Source organism: Alexandromys fortis, unplaced genomic scaffold (assembly GCF_014885135.2).
Source record: "Alexandromys fortis isolate MF-2015 unplaced genomic scaffold, M_Fortis_MF-2015_v1.1 scaffold_5, whole genome shotgun sequence".
Taxonomy (NCBI): domain Eukaryota; kingdom Metazoa; phylum Chordata; class Mammalia; order Rodentia; family Cricetidae; genus Alexandromys; species Alexandromys fortis.
This window is the reverse complement of record NW_026067924.1, coordinates 63,689-85,599: the sequence shown is the minus strand read 5'-3', so window position 1 is coordinate 85,599 and position 21,911 is coordinate 63,689. Positions and strand designations below refer to the sequence as shown.

At 49.7% G+C, this 21,911-nt stretch overlaps 1 protein-coding gene across 1 annotated transcript in view; it reads right to left on the bottom strand.

Annotated features, from left to right (window-relative positions):
* Gfod1 (Gfo/Idh/MocA-like oxidoreductase domain containing 1) overlaps nt 1-21,347 on the bottom strand; it is a 99,130-nt gene extending 77,783 nt beyond the window's left edge. Inside the window, exon 1 of the mRNA XM_050142369.1 lies at nt 20,008-21,347. Coding sequence (XP_049998326.1) covers nt 20,008-20,260 — 253 coding nt within the window. The 5' untranslated portion in view covers nt 20,261-21,347. The remainder of the gene's footprint in view (nt 1-20,007) is intronic.
* Nucleotides 21,348-21,911: the final 564 nt, after the last annotated feature.

Sequence of the window (21,911 nt, the reverse complement as noted above, 5' to 3'; positions counted from 1 at the left end):
ACCTTGCCACGGAAGCCACAGTTTAGTCTAAGTGAAACAATCTTTAAATAATTTAGAGGAACGAAAATTTACATTTAAATGAACTAAAACTTAAATCCAGTTCATCATTTGCACTAACTATAACTGAGGGGTCTGGGGCACGGCTCCTCTGGACAGAACTGTCCGTCATCACAGGAGCATCCGCCGGGCTGCACTGTTTCAGTTCCTACAGCCCTGTCTCAGGACTGGGCTCTCTTATCTCCCAGCAGGTACCCACACACTTGGCACTGTGGAAGTGGTTCAATAGGTCATGGCCAGTCCTTCTACTTCTTAGTAGCTAGGATGCTCCACCTATGTCAGTGGAAGAAGGGTGCATGTCATGAGACCTAGATTCCTCCTTATTCATCTATTAGATATAGATATCCTATTGATCATATACGTGTGTGTAGCTACAGCATCAACTCACTCCCCAGCGCAGGCTGCCCTGCCCTGGTGTCTGAGAGATCCTGTGCTTACTCATTTTCCCCTTTCCGTATGACTGTTCCGGAGCACGAGTTCTCCCCCATAAGTGACCATCCATGTGCTTCCCCTAGAATCCATTTCCTCTTGGCATAGACCCAGGCAACTGGACAGCTTCATATACTCATCGGGGCTCCTGTCTCCACAGGTGGGAGGTGGCGCACACAGTCAGTGGAGCCCATGCCCACTCTGGGGTGTGTGAAGCCAGCCTCTTTAGTATGTAAGAGCAGAACAAAGGCTCACCATAGCATCCACAGCAAAGACCATGAGGTGCCCAGAAATGGGTCTTGCTGCCCTAGATCATAGGTCTTCCCTTGCCAGCTATGGTTATATAGTACTGCAGTGCATGTACACACACACACACACACACAAACACACTCACACATAGAGGGCTTGTTCCCCCACTACGATGATTCTGTGTCTATGTGGGCAAGCCACAACATTCAAGCATTTAGTCAAACCTATTTCTAAGTGTTTTGATCTTTTTTTTTTTATGTGCCCTTCTTCTTTAAATCTGAGTAAAGTAGATTCTCTGAACCCCGTGCGTGGGCCTCATCCAATCCTTAACTCAAAACGTTTTTAAAAGGCTGACCAGTGAGGAGGAGTTCTGTCAGCAGACAGCCTGTGGACCAGCAGGACAATTCTTCCCTAGAGCTAGAGTGACCCGCTCCACTCCCGAGCCGCCCACTGGCTGGAGTTCTCTTTCCCCAGTTCTCTCTGTCCTTTTCCCTTCCTACTTTGACTCTGTTTTCCCCCTGGAGAACCCAGGCTCCCTCGACTTCTTTCTTCACCATTCATTGCTCTCTCAGATGCCTCCTCCTCTTGGTAACCACCCCTGATATCCTTCACCAGAAATAAGGGGTCTTCTTCCTGGGATCATTCTGGTATTTTATTGCTGGTATCCTTTTCTGTAAATGCACACCTGCATGCTAGTGGGTGTGCATGCCTGCATGTGTGTATTATGAAGTGCATACATGCATGCAAGTGGGTGTGCATGCCTGTATGTGTGCCTGATGTACATACCTACAAGTTTGCAGGTACATATGCCTGTATGTGTGCATGTATAAAGTGCACACCTGCATGCTTCTGCATGCGCATGCCTGCATGTATAAATATATGATGCATATACCTACATATTTGGGGATGTGCATGCCTGCATGTGTGCATGTATGATAGGTATACCTGCATGCTTGTGGGTAAGCATGCCTGCATGTATGAGGCTGGTGATTTAACCCAGGCCATCCGGTGTGCTAGGCAAGCAATTTAACACCAACTACACTCCTGTCCCTGTGTCATATTTTCACAAATAGCGCTGTGCCTCATATTACTGTTAACCGATCTACGCTTATTTTAAACCCAAGTCTTCAAAGCTTGGTTCACGAGTCAGCTACATCCATCTCTATGATGTAGGCCAGAGATGCAGCTTCTCGGACCACCTTGAACCTACAGAGCTTGAATCTACAGGGGGCGCCTCTGTGTGTCATACTTTGTAAACTCTGTAGAGTATGACATGTGCCACTTGCAAGTGAGTACTTCTTGACTCAGAGAAAGAGAGAGAAAAAAAAATTCACACCTTCAGCTACTCTGAAAGACTAGGATCCTATCCCAGGCGGGATCATATGCTATCAACACACCAAGTATCTCACAGGTCAAGAAGCAGCATCAGGGTTCACTAACATAAAAAGAATGGCTCCATTTAGGATGGATTGTAGGAAGCCAGGTCGTACATAAAAACCATCGAACACTGAAACAATGTGTAAAGTGAGTCCTGGGAAAGATCCGTGCCACCCCTGGGGTAGGGTGACCCACATGTGACCTGCGTGGCAGCAGATGAGCCTCCATTGGCTCTCCTCAGGTCTCTGCTGAGCCTCATGACTCACAGTTACATAACGTTTCTGGAAGCTACGAGGCAATCCTGTGCCTTCTGTGGGTGGCCATATGGCCTGCGTTTTCATCTCAGTCAGGAGAAGGCAGATGTAAAAAACAAGAGAAATAAACCTGATTGCTTTCCCTTCAAGTGAACTGAGTGATTCCTCTGGAGGGGTCTGAATCAGTAGAACAGGCTTCTCATGCCCCAAGCTGAGCAAGAGAATGTCCTCTGGCTTTTAGAACAGTGAGGGCATCCCTGAGAGCCAGTTGCAGCAAAGGGTGCTGGGACAGCACCTACTGGCTGCAAGCACCTCTCCGACTACAGCTGTTACCAGCTATCTGACCCGGGCTTGGCCACCACCAATAGCCCTTGCTCGGCTCAGGACGTGCCAAGAGCACATTGTTCCCTAGTCTGGTGGAGCCCAGACTTAAGAAGGCTCTAACAGAAGATCCTAACACATCTCCAACACCTACTGGGCTGAGAAATTTGTGCCCAGAAATTTTACAGAACCCCCACTGAACTGTCAGCTTGGCAGTTGGTGGGAGCAGCTACCCACACGGATGCGTTCTCAGCAGTGTGCTTAAAGAGATTCTACAAAAACACCATCGAGGGCACAACACACATGGGCTGGTGTACTATGTACACATGTATGCTTCCACCACACAGGTGCATGCATGCACACACACATACACATGCATGGACAAGCGTGCGCACGTGCACACACACACACACCACAGACACATGCACACAGTACTAACGAGCAGCCTTTCCACTAAGCCTCATCAGCCCTGTGACTTTGCCCTGGGAATTCATCTCCTCCCTCGCAGAGAGAGGGAAGGTCGCTTCCTGGTACAGAGCCTACTGAGCCAAACTCTTGTGTTTTTATAAAGGATTAAAGAAGCAGCAGCAGCCAAACTAATCAAGTACATGACAAAAATGGCGATGAAACCGCCCCTAAAAATAGCTACAGAACCAAATGATTTGGTCCATCGGTGCAAGTTATCCGAATTGGTATTCAAAGTGGGAACTAGAGAGGTGGTTTTAAAATCTACTCTAGCACCTGCCTGTTACAGAAAGAAAGAAAAAAAAAAAACTCAGTTGCAAGAAGGCCACCTGCCCAAGGTGTGGGAATGAGCACGCCCACCACCCTTCCAGCCTCCCGCACCACCCTCTCTGTCCTTGGCTTGCTACCCAGGACTGTCTTGGCTTGAGGCTCTCATTCTATGGTTTGGGGTTTTATTGCTTTTGTTTTAATGTTTTAATTGTTTAACGGTCTCAAGCATCCACAGAATGGCTCTTAGCCATCTTCGCCACACTCTTCCCCTCTCACTCCCCACCTTCTCCCCCTGGAATTCTTCTTCTCAATTTCTTACTCTCATGTCTTCTTTCTGTGTGTGGTCCACAGAATTTAGCAAGAGTACGCCCCCAAGTGTGGGTGGGAGGGGATCCAGCGAATCAAAGGCAGTTTGGTTGCGGCTACATCATTGAAGAGAATGGCACCCATCGCCTCAAAACCACTAACAGCCAATGGGAGAAATGGGACTTCATGAGCCCCTTCCCCAGCAATGATGAAGATGTGATGGCCCAGTCCTGGCAATTAACCACCTGCTGGTATTGTCAATGTCTCATGATGCCCAGGCTGACACTGAACTTGCTATGTGGCTGAGCATGGCCTTGATCTCCTGATGCTCCTGTCTGCACCTCCTCAGAGGTAAGATTACAGAGGTACACCACGCCCTCCCATTCCTATATCCCTCCAAGGCATAAGCTAACAAAACCTTCATTTTTCATACAAGTTCAAACAGCAAAAGAAAGGCTGAAAACAGAGCAATTCCCTCCAGCTGTGCTTGGGTTTGGGCCACACAAAGTTAGGGTTCTAAGTAGTCACCCTTCAGCCAGGAGCCTATGCCTCTCCCCAAAGTGAGGGGCAGGTACACCTAACCACCACAGGCCCGTAGTCACCGATTCATCCCCTTGTGCTCTGGCAAGTCTGTCTACGCCTTTAAGCTAGATTCACCTTCCTGTGTTAAACACAGGACCCTGTGTGTGAGGGTCGCCCAGTTGTTCCAAGTCCAAAGGGTACAGGATCAGCCAGGGCGTCCCAGCACTGGGGAGGCGGAGGCAGGTGGATATTGGTAAATTTGAGGACAGCCACAGAGTGAGTTCCAGGACAGTCAAAGCTACATAGAGAAACCCTTTCTCAAAAAAACAAAAACAAAACGGAAAAGGAGGTAGAGAATCAAAGAGCTAGGGAGGGAGTCCCTCATTGTCACCCGCCCTGGTTTCTGGGCTTTGTTTTGTGGAGCTGTGAGCACTGAGTCATATCCCCTGCTTTTCTCTCCCTGGGAAAAAATGTATTTCTCTCGTTATTTCTGTCCTACTTAGGTTTCTACTGCTGAGATGAACATCGTGACCAAAAGCTGGGGAGGAAAGGGTTGATTTGGTTTGTACTTCTGCATCACTGTCTATCCCTGAGAGAGGTCAAGACAGGAACTCAATCAGGGCAGGAACCTGGAGGTCGGGACTGAAGCAGAGGCCATGCAGGAATGCTGCTTACGGGGCTGTTCCTCATTCCTTGCTTGGCTTGGTTTCTCAGGACCACCTGCCCAGGGATGATTTCACCAACAGTGAGCCTTTCCATAGTAATTATCAATCAAGAAGGAGCCCCACAAGCCAATCCGATAAGAGCATTTTCTCATTGGGGTTCTCTCTTCCCAAAAATCGACAAAAAGCTAAGTAGGACAGTGGCCTAATAAATTCAAAATCTAGGGAAATAGTCCATAATTTTACTACTTTACACAACCATCCTCAGGATTTGGGCTGATCGCCTACCAGGCTTTCCTTGTATATTGGTTAAGAGTGTATATTGGTTAAATATGTGGGGGTGGGGGAATTAAACAAGGTTATCACTGTCTGGTCCAAAGAAAGCTCTATTTCCCCCAAATTCCAAAAGGCAGAAGGCACAAATGGCTGTGGCACCTCTTAGCAAATCCGAGTGCATGCTGGCCTTCAGGCCCCCTCAGCAGCACAAGTACCCTTTACACATCCCAAAGTCCACCCTAGCTCCTCACCTTATCCCCCTTACTCTAAACTACCCCCCCAGGCTCAGAAGCTGCCCCCACCCCCAGCTCCCCATTCGCCTCAGAACTGCTATTTCTCAAAACCCCTCTCTGCTCTCCCACGCTCTCCCTCTCTCTGTGCTTCTTGCTCTCTCTCTGGTCCAGTTTACTGGCCATGCTCAATCTATTACTTTCTCTCTCTCTGCTCTGGTTTTTCCAGATGTCTCTGGCTCTTCTCTCTTTCACATCTACAACAAAAACCTTCCCCTTAACCATACCATGGTGCAGCCAAGTCAGTTTATTCAATCGTCGATACACGCAAATATCTGTATTTTTTTTCTTTTCCCATAATTATAAAGTGTTTCATTTTTGCTACCGTCCTCCCAATATAGAATTCCAATGGCTACATGTAGCATATAATCCAGGCATTCCCCATGTTTAAATAAGTGTCCCCACCACAAACCCTACGTTTCTAGAGATCTACTAATTATAAACAAGACTTTACTGAAGTGTGGTACTGATTGGGGAGACGTCTTTTGTGACTGTTACTTTATTACATCCTTAGAAGAGCTTCCTAGAAGTCAGCTCCTCGTTTTCCTTCTTGTTAGAGAAGCACACGTGCCAACTGACAAACTAATCCCATAGCGTACGAGACTCCTCTCGGGAGACCTGGGTTTGGTCCTGACGTGGTTGTTAGCCATTAGGTCTAAGAAGGCTGGCAAGCCACTCAGCTCTTCTGAGACTTGGTTTCCTGAGGCATTAGTTAAGAGACAGGTATGACAGCACCCCTCCCCCAACCCCCAGGACCTGCCTGAGGTGTCTGACTGCCAGCAGGCTTCTCTTTCCACTATTCCACGGGGTCTCCTGTCTGAGGCACCAGATCTCATATCCAACCTCCCTTCTTTGCTTTTCCTATAGCTGTCCAGGAAAACGACTTAGTTGAAGCCCACGGTAGGACTATGCTAATGTAAGCATGGACCTGCAAGTTGAGTCAAGGGTGTACAAAACCCAGGGGTGGGACTGACTGTTCCTTCTCTCACAGCCTCCTGGCTGCTGCCTCCTTAACCCAGGGCGGCTCTGGATTTCCACAAACTTCCATCTGTCTGTAAGAGATGGCCCCAGCGCACTGTGGCAATAAACATTCAGGCCTTCGCTTGGGAACTTCCCAGAATTCAACGTTCAAGGAAGGGAGTTGCCTTGTGTCCCTTCTCATGGCTGTGTGCCCCATAGGTCTGTGTTCCACCTTGGTCCTCAGGAACAGTAAGGCAGCACTAGCCTTACTCAACAAATAAACTCAACAAATAAAATCCCCAGACCTTCCCCCCAGAACCTGGTGCAAAGGGAGGTAAACATCAAGGGGCTCCGTTTGTACTTTACACAAATATTGGCCATTTAATTGGGCTTCTTTAAAGGGGGGAGGGACTGGGTTCAGTTCCCAGCACCCACATCCTCAGCTCACAGCTGCCTGTAACTCCGGGAGATCCGCTGGTCTCTTCTAGCCTCTCTACAGGCACCTGCACATGCCCCCCCTCCACACACACACAAATAAAAAAAAAAAAAATCAAGAAATGTAAAACCTGACAAGCACCCAAGCCAGGGACCAGGAAATTCAATGTAGGTCTCCCCAGGACCCGAAGGAGCCAGTATAATCACACTAGAGGCCAAAAGGCTGGAAAGAGCCAATAAGGGCTCAGGATACAGATGACTCTGGAATCCCCCAAGCCCTGGGCTGTGGAGGGAGGCAGCTGCCTTCGGTCAGGAAGGAGTGGCTAAAGCTCACTTCCACAGACAAACATAGCATTGTGGTACCCATGGGCCTTAGGGGGAAAGCCAGGCTCTCTGTACTCTGGACATGAATAGCCCTGCATATTAAATCAGACAAGCGCATCCCCTAGGGCTCCAACCTTGTCTCCCAGGACTCTCTGAGAGGGACATCACGATGGGGTGTAAACAATTGTCCCTCTCACTGGGGCTGGAGGGAACAGAAGCCTTTGCAAACACACCGCGCAGCATCTCCCTCCCGTTTTTTTGTGGCTACTGCTCTTTTTCTCCTCTGATGCCCTAGCTCTAAGAGCAGAGGAGCACAGCTCACTTTCTACCGCCCCGGTTATTCACATTCACGTCCGAGATGAGCAGAGTTCCCTCCAAATAGCCAGCCATCCAAGCTGAGTGCTGTGCACTTGGCTTCAGTGGAGAGCCACTCCGCAGACACTCAGCTCCGTCACGTGTGTTCGCGCTCTCAGATACACACTCCTCTCCTCCAGCACCCCTACTCACCCCGCACCCCCACGTGCAGGCTCTCTCCTCTCGGCTCTTCTCCTCTGCCCCCTCCCAAGCTCTGACAAGCTGGGATGCAACAGCCTAGGCTCCCTAAGGAATGTTCACACCAATGGCTCGGGCTGCCTATCAGAAACAGGACTTAAAGGGGGAGTGGGGAAGGGGAAGCCATAGTAATCAGCAAAATAGTGATGACCCTTCCTTCCGTTGAGGCTTTGTGCGCTAGATTGTTAAAGCCTCTCCCCTCAGATGAAGGAAGGGGGGGATGGGGAGAGGAAGAAGGAAGATAGAAGCCACGCTTTTCCTGGCGTCTTCCAGTATGTTGGCAGGAGGTAGGGATGAAGTTACTGTGAAGTCTAATTCCCCTCAGCCCAGATCCCAGGACTTGGCTGCCAAATATGCTCACAGGTTCTTTCAGGATCAAGAGGCCTGGCACTAACTGGGCGGTTGTGGCACACGCCTTTATTCCCAACACTCAGGGGGCAGAGATAGGCCGATCTCTGGTCTACAGAGTGAGCTCCAGGACAGCCAGGGCTACACAGAGGAACCCCAACTCAAAACAAAAAACAAAAAAAAAACAAAAAAACAAAACAAAAAAAAAAAACAAAAAAAAAACAACAACAACAAAATAAAACCCCACCAGCAACAACAAAAAGGCCTGGCAATGAGCTGGTGCTTCAAAGCTAAGTGAGGCACTTAGTGTGCAAGCATAGGACCCGAGTTCGATCCTCGGAAGCCACTTAAATAGTCCCATACCATGATGCACTTGTAATCCTGTCATTGGGGGAGGTGGAGACAGGCAGATCTCTAGGGGCCCACTAGCCACTAGCCAGCCTAGCCTAGGGTGCCAGGTCAAGTGAGAGACCTTGCCTCAAAAACATGACGTGGACAAGAGCGTGAAAGTTAAACTCTGACCTCCACATGCCCACTGGGTGGGGGGGGGCACTGGCATCTGCCCTCCTGCACATGAAGTCCCTTGGTTCCTCTGCTTCTCTCTCTGGTGACTAGAAAGCCCAGTCCTTACAGGTTTGCTAAAGGTTCCCAACATGGCAGCCTTCCTTGGGTACCCTCACTACCTAAAGTCCTATGGTGTTCAGGGAGGGTGGAAGAATCTATTTTTGTGTTCATTTCCAATATCTCAGGGTGAATTTAGGAAAACTCTCCAGAACACGTTTCCTTCTGATTAATAATAGAGTCCTTGCTAATAAACTGAGGGCTGCACCCAGACCTTGTAAAACCTCCAACTAATTAGTTCTGGGACACCAATCCCCCAATGTGTACACTCCCTACCACCCTGCCCCTTGGAGACAGGGAAGCACACATGACCGGATTAATTTTGCATGAAGGCAGGGCCCCAGTTCTCTCTTAAAGATCCCACATGGTCCAGCTTCTTACACTCCTATTATGGGGATTCAATTTCAGTGTGCATTCCCAAGAAGATGCTAAACCTCTGCAAAGCTCGGGGCAGCAACATGGGCTGGGACCGAGACCCCCCGCAGCACCCTCTCTTCCCCATCCTGCACCCCTACTCTGCCCCACGTGGAGCATCCTCTCGAAGCCTTTCAGGGTGAATTCATTTTTGCAGGACTTTTCACACTAGCTAAGGCAGTCACTCGGGCTCCTCTCAACCCGGTTTCTTCCAACGCTCCTGCGAGCTGTCACCCTCGCTGACCCTAGAGATCTGTCACCAGCTCCCATCACTAACTGGAGCCTGAGCAGAGAGAATGATGCCAGTGGCACCGACAGTGGCTCCAAATTTTTTTTTCAAATTTTGATATTCTTTAAAATTTTATTATTATTATCAAATGACATGAATATTTAGGAGACACAGAGTGGTAATTTGACACACGTCTACATTATGTGATGCTCAAGTCAGGGTAATTCGCATTTCGGTTGCCTCAACTCTCAACCATTCTGCAGGTGGGGAACCTTCAAACTCTTCACTTCTGACTTTTTTTTTTTTTTGACAAAGCTGGACATTCTCAATCCACTGTTTCCTGGACGGTGGGGACCATACAGAGGGAGCTCAGCAGAGTTGGACAGGTCATCTGGGTGACTCTACTCATGGGGCCTTGTCTTTCTTAAATTCATTTTTGTATTCTCATTGTTTACTCATTTGGGGTTTTTTAGTGTGTTTGTCTATATGTGTGTGTGTGTGTATCGTGCGCACAGTGCCTGCGAGGCCAGAAGGCATCAGATCCCCCGGAAGAGGGAGCGCAGGTGGGTGTGAGCTGCTATAGAGGTGCTAGGAACTAGATCTTCTATAGGAGCAGTAAGTGCTCTTAACTGCGGAGCCATCTGTACAGCCCCTCATGTATATATTTATTCATTTATTTAGAGAGAAAGGTCTCAGCATGTCGACCTATGGTTCTCAACCTGTGGGTCGTGACCCCTTGGGGGGGGGGACCAAAGGCCCTTTCACAGAGGTCATCTAAGACCATCAAAAACCACAGATATTTACACTACAATTCACAACAGTAGCAACATTATAGATATGAAATAGCAATGAAATAATTTTATGGTTGGCGGCCACCACAACACAAGGAACTGTATTAAAGGGTCGCGGAATTAGGAAGGTTGAGAACCACTGGTGTAGACCAAACTGACTTTGACCCTCTTGCCTCGGCCTCCTAAATCCTAGAATTACAGGTGAGCATACCTTTCTTTTAAATCATTTAAGTCCTGTCCTCTCTTCTTAGTAAAGAGGAAGCCCAAACTCACCCCAAGCCCTCACAAACTAGGCCCAGCCTTTCATCCTCTCTAGTCCAATTAAAGAGATAAGCAGCAGTAAGAAGCAGAGAAAGGGGGTCCAGGAGCTGGAGAGAGATCAACAGGCAAGAGCACTGGATGCGCTTGCAAAGGGGTCAGTGCCCAGCACTCACATGGGGGTTCACAACCAGTTCTAGAGGCTCCAATGCCCTCTCCTGACTTCTGTGGATACCAGGTACACCCTGAGTATACACACATACACGTAGGCACACCCTCACACACACACAAAATAAAAATAAACCGAGAGAGAGAGAGAGAGAGAGAGAGAGAGAGAGAGAGAGAGAGAGAGAGAGAGAGAGAGATTGGTCTATTCAAATGGCCAGATGAGGAAGAGGAACAGAAAGAGGTCCAGTGACAGCCGCCCCACCCCTGCACGTCCTCATTGGAGGTTCTGAGGGGAGTATTCGATTTAAATACAAAGCAAGAGGCCTGCGTAACTAAGCAGTCCTGGCCAGGTGTGGTCACGCCCATCACTAACAAGCCAGCGTCTGGCTCCAGCTTCTCTGGCAAGGTGGTCGGACAGGTTTTCACGACAGTGTGAAATCCCTTCATGGGAGACAAGTTCCCACTCTGGCTGACTAGATGGCAGCCTTTTCCTTCTTCCAACATGAATTCCTAGAGAGATGCTAATTCTCGGCAAGCCATTGTTTGAGTACACAGATAGCTGAAGGCATAAACGGCTTCCTTTAGATTATCCCCCAGGACAATTACACTGGATTAGAGTGCTTAAATCCTGGGTCTCAGCCTCTGTGCGGTATCTATGTATGCGTCTATGTTATATATGTGCATATGTGAGACATATACATGACTTTATATTAGCAATAAGCGGTCTCGCTGGACCTCACGTACATCAGTTCTTTTTACTGCTTGGCTGTGATCAACTAGAAAGGCAATGCCACGATGCATTTCATTAAGTAAATAAAGGTTGAGAACCACTTCGCTATCCAAACACTAAAGGTAACCATAGAAATGACAGCCAGGAGACAGCACCAGACAGAAGCAGCAGGGAGAACTGGGAAGAGGGGAGGGGCTGCATTTCCCAGGTGGCTGAACCTGTAATGTGTGTAGCAGGAAGCCAGACAGCTTTCGTCTACCACGTTGGAAGCCGAGGAGGCTGCTGCGAGCAGAGATGAATGACAGTGTTGACCGCACGGGGAGAAGCAAAATTAACTCTGGGAATGCACAGCCAAGGTGCCCAAGATCAGCTCTTGGTTTCTGTGAGATGCCCCAGGGCCCTGTCACAAGCGATGGTCAGAATGAGGATGTGGTCATTTCTGTGCCTCCTGCTGATCACGTGAAGCTACTATGGCAGTCCCTCAGATCTTCAGAGCGGTTTTACTCTGTCCTGGAGAATGCCAAAGTCTTTGCTCAAACCCCCTTTGTGAAAAGAAACATTGTTTACACAGAACCTACACATATTCCTTACGCACCTGAATCTCATCCAGATGTAAGCACCGTTTAAACTGGGGGATAATGACAAGAAACGGTTTGTGTGTTCGGTACAGATGCAGTTTCTTTTTATGGATAATTTCCACTTGTAATTTATTGATCTGAGAGTGTGGAATCTGTAGACCTTGAATGCTGACTGTGCTGAGTTTGTACCAAACACAAAATGAAAAAAAAAAGCTCAGCTTAGAGACCTTCCCTTTGGGGAAGGGAGGGAGAGAGGGAGGGATGGAGAGAGGGAGGGAGGGAGGGAGGGAGGGAGGGAGGGAGGGAGGGAGGGAGGGAGGGAGGGAGGGAGAAAAACTTGATGTTGTTTTCTGAATCTGGCAGAAAATAATAAAAAAAAAAAAAACATTTCAAAAGCGCCATGGGGCTTGGTAGAGTACCCACCTGGCATGTACAAAGACCTGTGTTCTATCCCCTGCACTGCATAAAAACTAGGCATGGTAGTGCATGTCTGCACTCTAGTACAGGAGGTAGAGACAAGATCTCAGAAGGTCAAAGTCACCTGCAGCTGCATTGTGAGTTCAAGTCCTACCTGGGATGCACATGATGAGCTCTCAAAAGGAGATGTTTTTAATTGAAAAATAAGAACCATTCACTCTAGGCATGGATGATGACTGATACCTGTAATCCCTGTACCCAGGAGGCTGAAGCAAGGGGACTGCCCCAAGTTCAAGGTCAGCCTGCACTATAAGATGAGACACTATCTCAACACATACCCCTCCCCACAAAAAAAAAAAAGCATCACATATATAAGCCAACTAGAGAGTTGAGTACATGTGACAAAAAGAAATGAATATTTGTTGAGCCCATACATATAACCAAATGGGGACAACAGGCAAGGTCGTGACATAATCCTCCTCGTTTTATTTTATTTTATTGTTTTGTTTTTCGAGACAGGGTTTTTCTGTAGCTTTGGTGCCTGTCCCGGAACTAGCTCTTGTAGACCAGGCTGGTCTCGAACTCCCAGAGATCCGCCTGCCTCTGCCTCCTGAGTGCTGGGATTAAAGGCGCGCGCCACCACCGCCCGGCTCCTCCTCATTTTAAACGTCTCACGTGGTAGTGTCATTTGCTTCATCTCACTGGGGAGACTAAGGAAGGCTCAAGAGCAATGGATACTGGGCGGGGCTGATGAGAAGGCTCAGCAGGTGAAATTCCTTACTGAGCTGGATCCTTAGAACTCAGGTGGAAGGGAGAGAACTGATCCCCAACAGTTGTCCTCTGACTGCCCCACGACTGTCGTGATGCATGGACACCCACACCCAGTAATAATTTCCAAAGGGCTAGTGAGATGGCTCCGTGCATAAAAGGGCTTACTGCGCAAGCCTAGAAACCTGAATTCGATCCCCAGAGCCCACGTGACAAGTAGAAAGGGAGACCAACTCGAAGTTGTCCTCAGACCTGCACCTACACGCTATAATAACAATATTTTTTGAATTTTTAGTAATCATTTTGAAGACAACTACCTCCCCAAAATCACACAGGAGTGGCCCACCAACCGTTTCTATAACTAGTCACTTTAACTGTACACGACCTGTTAAGTGGCAAGGCGCCTTCCTAGGTCACAGCTAGCAAACGTGTCACAACTTTGCTTGCATATTAAACACGCCTTTTCATTTCCTCTTTCACGCCATTCTCCCAGGTCAGGTATCAAAATGCTCAACTTCTTCATTTACTTTCTCCTTCCATGATACACTGCAGAATCATCCATCTCCAAAGTCCAGCACATCCAGCAAATGATCACTCAAGTGCACCTAATACCGGTTAGATGCAATGAGCCTGGTCACGCCTGGGTTTTCCTAACCATAAACAGAGTAATTTCTCTCATTTACATAATACCCAAGGGCTTCCTCAATTCTGCACCAAACTGATAGACCGAAAATCATTTCCTGCTGTGCACAGGGGCAGGAACCCAGAGAATACAATCACTTTTTTTTTCCCCTCCCAGTGTTAAGATAGGAAGAGATCCAAAAGAAACTCCAGGGAAGAACTGGAAATTCAGGGGCTGCTAGAATTTCAGAACAGCTCTCCTCGAGTCCAAGTCCACCCTTGCCATTGTCTACAGCCCAAATGATCACTGGTGTGGTAACAATGGCCTGAGACCGTCAGTTCTCACCTCTCTTCCCCCAGTCCTCCTTAGCGCTAAGGTCTCCACTGCTCCAGATCCTGAGCTGAGGATGCCAAGTGCCAAACAAGTTGAGGCAGGATTCAGGCGCAGGAAGATCAGAGCTCAAGGAAAGCCTGCCGCTTTACTCGCCGCCCCAGGAAGCCTTCCATTCCTTTGGGTCTTCACAGCCACCTCCAACCGTGAGGACAGAGAGCATGGCAGCAAGTGTCGTTGCATGCCACACAAGGGAGCAGGTATTTCTGGCACAGTCCTGCGTGATAATTACTCAGGGAGGGAGGCCCCCTTCAGTTCCCCAAGGCCGAGAGCTTTAGCAACTCCAGTGTCTAGCTGGTCCAGTATTGCAACCATGAGCTAGGCAGAAATGGTTCATCTGTTACCACCCAGAAATCTATATTGTGAAGGGCTCCCCCAGGTAACACCAGTGAACAGTGAAGTTAGAAGGGGATATTCTAACTTCACTGTTAACAGGGCACAAAAAAATTCTGTTGATAGGTGTCGCCTGTTCCTAACCTGTGACTCCTGAGGTCACATGTCCACACAATGAAAAGTGTCCGCGTTCACTGGTCATTTAACAGGCATTTGCAGCCTGTGTGCGAGATGGCTGGGTATCTGGCGCTGTCTAGAGGGTAAAGAGTTATACAGGGAGCAAGACAGACAAAAAACTCAGCCCTCAAAGAGCGGAGGGTCAAAGAGCAGTTAAGACGACACCCGTGAGGCTCCCCAGCTGTGAGAATGTCACCAAGAACAGCAAAGAGACAGCAGGGACAGAGATGAACCCAGAGGTGGAAGGGGAGGCCCGAAAAGTCACTCCCTCAAAATATAGATCTGTAGAGAGTTAGCCATTCACAGGCAGGGGAGAGAGTCGTCCAACCATTCACAGGCAGGGGAGTGAGCCATCTAGGCAATCTTCAGAGCCAGTACAACGATCCAGAGAGTCGGATAAGCGACTGGGAATTCCAGGAACATAACAGAGGCCTTAGTACTGGCGGGTGGTGCATGTAGGATGAGCCCCAATTACTTAAGAAGTAAGAGGCAGAGAGGAGGCAGGGCAACTTGAATCCAAATACCTCCTCAGTATGAGTGTTAGCCCGACGTCCAAGAGAACCACGGGCATGCCGTTTGCGGGTGTGATTATGCCCAGACTCCTACACATTCGCCTCTCCCATGGTACAGAGAATCCCCTGGGCCTACGCGGGCAGCCAGAGAGCTTGCCGCATTACCTAAAGGGAAGAGAACCGCTGCAGGGGGACAATGTTTTGACAGGCTCGGACTGACCCAGGGCTAGCTAGAAGGTGGTACTGGCCTATGGTACTGGCCCGAGCTACTAGTCTGTCTGGACTGAACAGTGTGAACCAAACTATACTAGACCTCCAGGGATGGGTAAGTCCAGGGCCTTGCTGGGAGCAGCTCAGGAGGAGACTGACAAAATGCAGTGTGTCAGATGCCAGCTCATCCGGCAGTATCTATGTCACATGAAATGAGACTATGCCCCCCTGGCCGGCTCTCAGCTTGTGCATTTATGCTACAACCACACTAGCGTATACAAAATGGCAGCGCCTCACGATGACTCATTCCACGCTTGTGTAAGACAGGAAACAACCTAAATGTTGAATAACAGGGAACGGGTCAAATACGCTTTCATTTCACCCCTACCATGAAACCCTATATAGCCCTAAACATGACAAGGATGGGTTCACATTCTAAATATATGTATGTGTATGTATATATTTGTGTATAACATAAATATATTACATACACAGACGTATGTATTCAGTTACCCCTATCTCCGGGGTATTGGTTCCAGAATCCCCATGGGTATACAAAGGCTCACGGATGCCCAAGTCCCTCAGTACAGCCTAGCATTTGTGTGTAACCTATGTGTATGCTCCCTGCTTTCGCCCTCTCTAGATTGCCTAGAATAGCTAATAGGGTAGGAAGACAGTATGTAGTGGGCTTGCTAGGTTGTTCAGGGGGAGATGACAAGACAAACATTTGTAGTTGTTCCGTGCAGGTACAATTTCTTTTGGTTTTTGAGTATTTTTGATTGCTGGTCGGTTGAATTCACATATGAGCTAATAATGTCATGATAGAAAACAGGTTTCCAGTAGCACGAATGAGACTTTACCAGTCACCCAAAAGGGGACATGAAAACTCTTAAAACTTTGTTGTTGTTGTTGTTTCAAGACAGGGTTTCTCTGTAGGTTCAGAGCCGGTCCTGGAACTCACTCTGTAGACCAGGTCTCAAACTCACCTGTCTCCTGAGTGCTGGGATTAAAGGCGTGTGCCACCACCGCCCATCCAATATGAAAATTCTTACATATATATATATATATATATATACATATATATATATATATACTACTGTAGCCAGAAAATCCTGACTAGAAGACATTGACAGAAGTAGTAAGGTTGACTGCCTCAGAATGGGGTGCGCTTACTCTAATGTAGTGTGCACATTTATAGTGTTTGAAATTTATACCATGTAAATATATAACCTATTCAAACTAACTGAGCACAATTTGGGTTTTAAACAAACACATTCAAATTGGTTCTAGAAAGTACAAGGGTTCCTGGTACTGAGAGCTTAGAAGGGTACGCAGGGGAAGGGGTGGGATCGAGAAGCAGAAGCACAACACTCAGGAGGTGCCAACAGATGATCGGTTTTGAAGGCTGCACAACTCTTAGTCCAACTACAGGGACAATAGAGAGCCTGGTGGAAGCTTGAGCAGATGAATGAACCAAGAGTCTCTCCAAGAAATCCCCACTGGTAGCTTAACTGTGACTCGCGGAGTTCTAGTGTGCGTGTGTGATGAGTTCTAAGATATTAGGGTGAAACCTGATAAAGCAAAGCAGTAGCAGAGGAGCAACCAGCCGGTCCTCTCTCCATACTTCCCAGATCAAAAAGGACCCGGAATATTTTTCAAGCTCCTCCCTACTCCTTCCTGTGCCTCTCTATCATACCCTGGGTCCTCCAAAATCTCTATGGTCAATTCTTGTCACTGGCTCTGCCCTGCTGATCCAAATTTAACTTTATTAACACAGGCTCAGAGTGTCACAGTGTGATCAAATATCCCTAAACGTGTGTGTGTGTGTGTGTGTGTGTGTGTGTACACTTATGCTACAGTGCATATATGATAGAGTCAGAGGGCAATTTCATGAACTCAGCTCTCCCACTCCATCTGCTTGTGGGTTCTAAGATCACACTGAGGTTCCAGACTTGCAGGGCAAGCCATCACTACCCAATGAGCCATCCTGATGGCCCAAGCGCACAAGATTCTGAATGCCTTGCAGGACATAAGCCTCAAGTCTCATCAGGGACTTGATGGCCAGTCTCATCAGAAGCCGGTTCTTGTTTGTCATGCCATCGAGCTAAGGCTTTTTCCTAAAAGCACTGACAATGGAGCCGTATCTATGGCTCTGTACGATAACTTGAAGCACTGTGAAGGTGACCCAGCAGGGGTGAGTCAGGACCGACTGAAAAATTCAGGAACTAGTTGAGGACCTTGATATCTATAGTGGGATGCAACTTGGCAAAAAAAAGGGTAACAAAGACAGAAAGATTCAGGAGACAGCAGGGACACAATGTGGGGAACCGGTTCCAGCGGTGGGGTAGAAAGCAACACAGGACCCCCCCATCAATCTGTGACAGGAGGAACTGTAGTAATGGAACAGGTGTCAGAAAGAACTGGAGAGGCTGGCTGGTGGGCGCAGCTATCTAGGAATACGGCCATGGGTAGCTCGGACTCAGCTCTCCGAATCAGGGTGGCCTCATTTGTAAAATCAGTCAGATGTCTACCTTAGAGACCCGTTTTCATCACAGTGAAATGTTTTATACACAGCAAACTACCACCCAAGACCGGCCCACAAGAAGTTCTCGGTTATAGACAGCCCTGAATGGTGTACAAACTGTGTGTGGCAGAAAGATCTCTACAGCAGCTTCGCCACTAAGGCAGTGTAACTGGCCTGAACAGAATGAAGCTGCTCTAAAGAGACAGCCTTCGCTTCAGCTACCAGACTATTAAAACAACAAACCCCCAAGAAGCTGGAATTCCCCTAGGAATCTCATGCTGGGAGAAGAGAAAGCCTAAAACCTGAGTCAGCCAGAGGGGAAACTTCTCAAAGAACGAGGTGAGGTTCGCAGCTTGCCAGTCCACCTGGCAGGAGGGTGGAGCCAAAACAATGGATAGCCTAATTTGGGTGTTTTGATTGACTTATGGAGGACAGGTGGTTGAACCTGGCTTGCTGGGGAAGGGTGTGACCCAAAGTCTGGCAGAGGTAGGGCTTTGGAGGAAGTTTCTGGAACTCAAAGGAGAATGTGTGTGATTCCACTAACCTCACTTGCCTGGTGCCCTCTCCTTATCAGGCCAGGACATGGACACACAGGTCTATCACTTTTGCTGGCTGTGGAAAAAGAAGCACAATTCCCCGGGACTTGTTGAAGGGTGGCTCATTCGAATTCCAGGTAAACGTTAGTATGTGTAAACCCCCCCAACGGCCAAGGCCAGACTGACAACTGTTTGTAAGGTTTTCCACTTCCTGTGTTGTGTGTGTACAATCTCCTAACCACGACTGTGAAGCCAGTCAAGAGCGGCCTCCAAGGCACAAGCAGGAGGCGCCTCATGGGGCTTCCAGGGAAGTCGTCTCGCGCCTGTGTGGCCACTTCTAAATCCAGCGCCACTACATTTTTCATCATCATAGACTACCTCGAGCCACGGGAAAACGTGCTCACAAAGGAAAAGAAGAAAGCCTACAGCTCATCACGAAAGCATGAAGCCCTGACTATCCCCCATCACACAGTAAACTCCGATAATAGCACCTCTGGTGCTTCGTTAAGAAAATGTAACTCACCTCGGTTTTGTCAATAACAAAAACTTATACAATTATTTTCTCCTTGCTGAGAGTTGAAACCGAATGCCTTGTGCATGCCAGACAGGTGTTCTACCATAATGCAACGCCCCCAGTTCAGGAGCTTTGACTCTTTCTTCACCAATTAAGACTCTAACATCCAAAGGGGAGCAATCAACGCCTGGGACTAGCCAAGTGGGGTTGTTTTAGGTATGGAAGAGAGCTGTTGATGGACAGGCTTGCTCAAGGCATTCCTCTGAGCCCAGCAGAGTCCCAACCTACTTGTAAACACAGCGTCTGGGAATATTCCGGAGGCAAAACACGGAGGTGCCATCGCACGTTTCCAAAGGAAATTGCAGCATCTGGCCTGTTAACACCACACAAAGCATCCCTGCCTCTGAAACAGCAACGCCCATCTCCTAAGAATATAAGGTATATTATTCCCAATTGGAGCAGAAGACAACTCTGGGAGGCTCTGCCCAAAGGTTAAATTACAATCTTTACTAACCTCTGACACATCTGAGAATGTTCTAATAGACCCGCCCCCTCTCGCTTCCACCGTCCTTCCTCGCTTGCTTCCAGAGCCGAAAAAAGGTCATTCCGGCCAGCTGTCGCGTCTCTCGGCTCACACTAAACTCACTTACAGTGGAAACAAATGACCCAAATAGGGTGCCACAGCTGCTGACAACAGGTACCTTGGCGGAAAACCCCTGCCACGTGTGCGGTCCTTTATTCAAGGGTTCCTGGCCGCGCGCTCGCCTCTCCCAGGCGCGCACGCACCAACACACCGGAGCACTAACACCTACAGCTGGGGACCGAGTTTCCTCTCCCGGAACAGCAACCCATCTTCAGATCTCTGCATCTGATCCACCTGGTTCCTATACCTGGAACCCAAGCCTAATCCAGCCTCCGCACCACACACGTGGGGATACGCTTCCAGGTGGTGCCAGGAGCGAAGCGTGGAGGTGGGGAAGGCCACGGACTGGGAATGGAGAAGATGGGAGTAACATGCATGGGTTTGGAATCCCTGGGGTGTACGCTTCTGCCATTGGAGAGGGTGCGAAGCAAAGACCCGGGCTAATGAAGAGAGGGCTGGAGGAGGGGTCGCTCACCCAGGGTTTTGACAGCGATTTGCCTGGTTAAAGGCGGCGGCAGGTTGATGCACACCAAATCTACATCCTGATGCAGCAGCACCTCATCGATGCGGCTAGTGTAGAAAGGAACACTCATCTCTTTGGCCAGCTCCTCGGCTTCTTCCTGAGTGCGGCCCCACAGTGCCTTCACCGCGAAGCCCTCATCTTTCAGCAGCGGGATGATGACACGGGCCGTGAGGCTGGTGCCGAACACGCCCACCCCGGGAAGCATGGCTGCTCAGGTCCGTCCGGCTCTGCTTCTGCCGGGATCACCCGCGCGCACGCCTCTCCGGCTAGTCCCGCAGTCCCCGGCTCCTGCAGCCAACCTCGCTGCGCTGCGCCAGTCGCCGAGCCCCGGGCAAGGCGCCCGCGTGCGGCGGTGTGACAGCACACCGAACCGCAGACGCTGTAGGCTCCGGGAGCCTCAGTGCTGTGATCGCTGCAGTGTCCGCCACGCAGGTATCGTGTCCTTCCCAGAGACAGCGTCAGGGACTCCGCCGGGACGCACGAGGCCCCGAAGTCCCGCGGAGCCTGGGCTCAGGCAACGGTCCCGCCGATGCGCCGGCCGTCTCCGTGCGCCCCGCCGAGGCCGCCCCATGGCCGGCTCATCCCCGCGGAATCTCTCCCGGGTCGCGCTCCCGCCTCCTAGCTCCCTCTCTGGGCTACGGATCTCCTTTTTCCGCGGTCCTTGGTGCGGAATGAAATAACCCGGAGGCCGACTAAGAATGCAGTTCGTGGCGTGCCAAGCGCCGATTACGAGCTGCAGCACCGCAGCGGCGGTCACCACCCGGCGCAAGGCTCCTCATTCTGCTGCCATATTCGCTTGCTCGCAGCGCGCTTTGGGCGGCCTCAGCCCCGCTAGGGCTCGGGCTCCGGGATCCCGCGGGTGCTAGGGCGGAGTTGGTTACTTTGACTGTCAGCGGCTGGGGTTCCTGCACCGCCCTTGCGGTAGCGCCGAGCACCATTGGCCGACAAGCGTCGCCCCCGCCCCTGTCTCCGCCGCCCGAGGCTCTCGTTGCGCGCAGCGCCGCGCGGCTGGGAACCCGGCTTGACTCCTCCCCAGCCCCGCCTGGCTAGCCTGCTGCCCCCGGGTGGCTTCCCTTTCTCTGTGCTCTCCGCCTCCGCCTCCTCCTTGTTATGCTCCAAGCTCCGCCCAAGCAAGCAAATAAATATATCAAAGTGGGACTCGCCCTTAATGGGCTAGGACCGGGTCCCTTGGAAAAGACTGGCTGTCGCCGGGACCCCGGGGAGGCCGGAGAACCCCACGAGGTGTGAGCAGCGTGGATCACTGCCTCCTTTCCCGAGTATTTTTCTATACGGGAGCTGCGCGGCGAGGGGGGGGGGGGGCTTTCCAGGCACTTAACCCTAGGGTTGTTGGAAACCCATTTCACTGATGAAGAAAATGAGGTCCGGGAAGGTTAAGAGATTTGCTCAAAGTAACACACGTAAACAACAGTCCTGGAATCGGAATGCACACACCAGCATCTCAGCGCCTCAGCTCAGTTTTGACTCCTAAGTGTGCCCAGTCCCATCCCAACCAAGCCAATTCTGGCTGCACAAGCTCCACCGGTTTCCCATGTCATGCTTGTGCCTCATGTGGCACCAGCGACCTCACCCAGAACAGGGTCTTCGCACTGCCTGTGGAGTCTGGTTTCCAGAGAAGTAGGTACTCACTGCCACTCCGGCCTCCTGCCCTCTGCTTCGGTTCCCAACCACTTATTTTCTTTACTGAATCTGAGGCCCCGAGGATGCTGGGGACCCTCAGACCGAACTGCATGGTAAATCCTAACAGTGGTGCTGACTGAGTGGGCCTCTTGTCTCCCGCCACATCCTCAGCATTTATCGCACGGCCTAACTAGTCGATACTAGGCGCTCAACTAAAT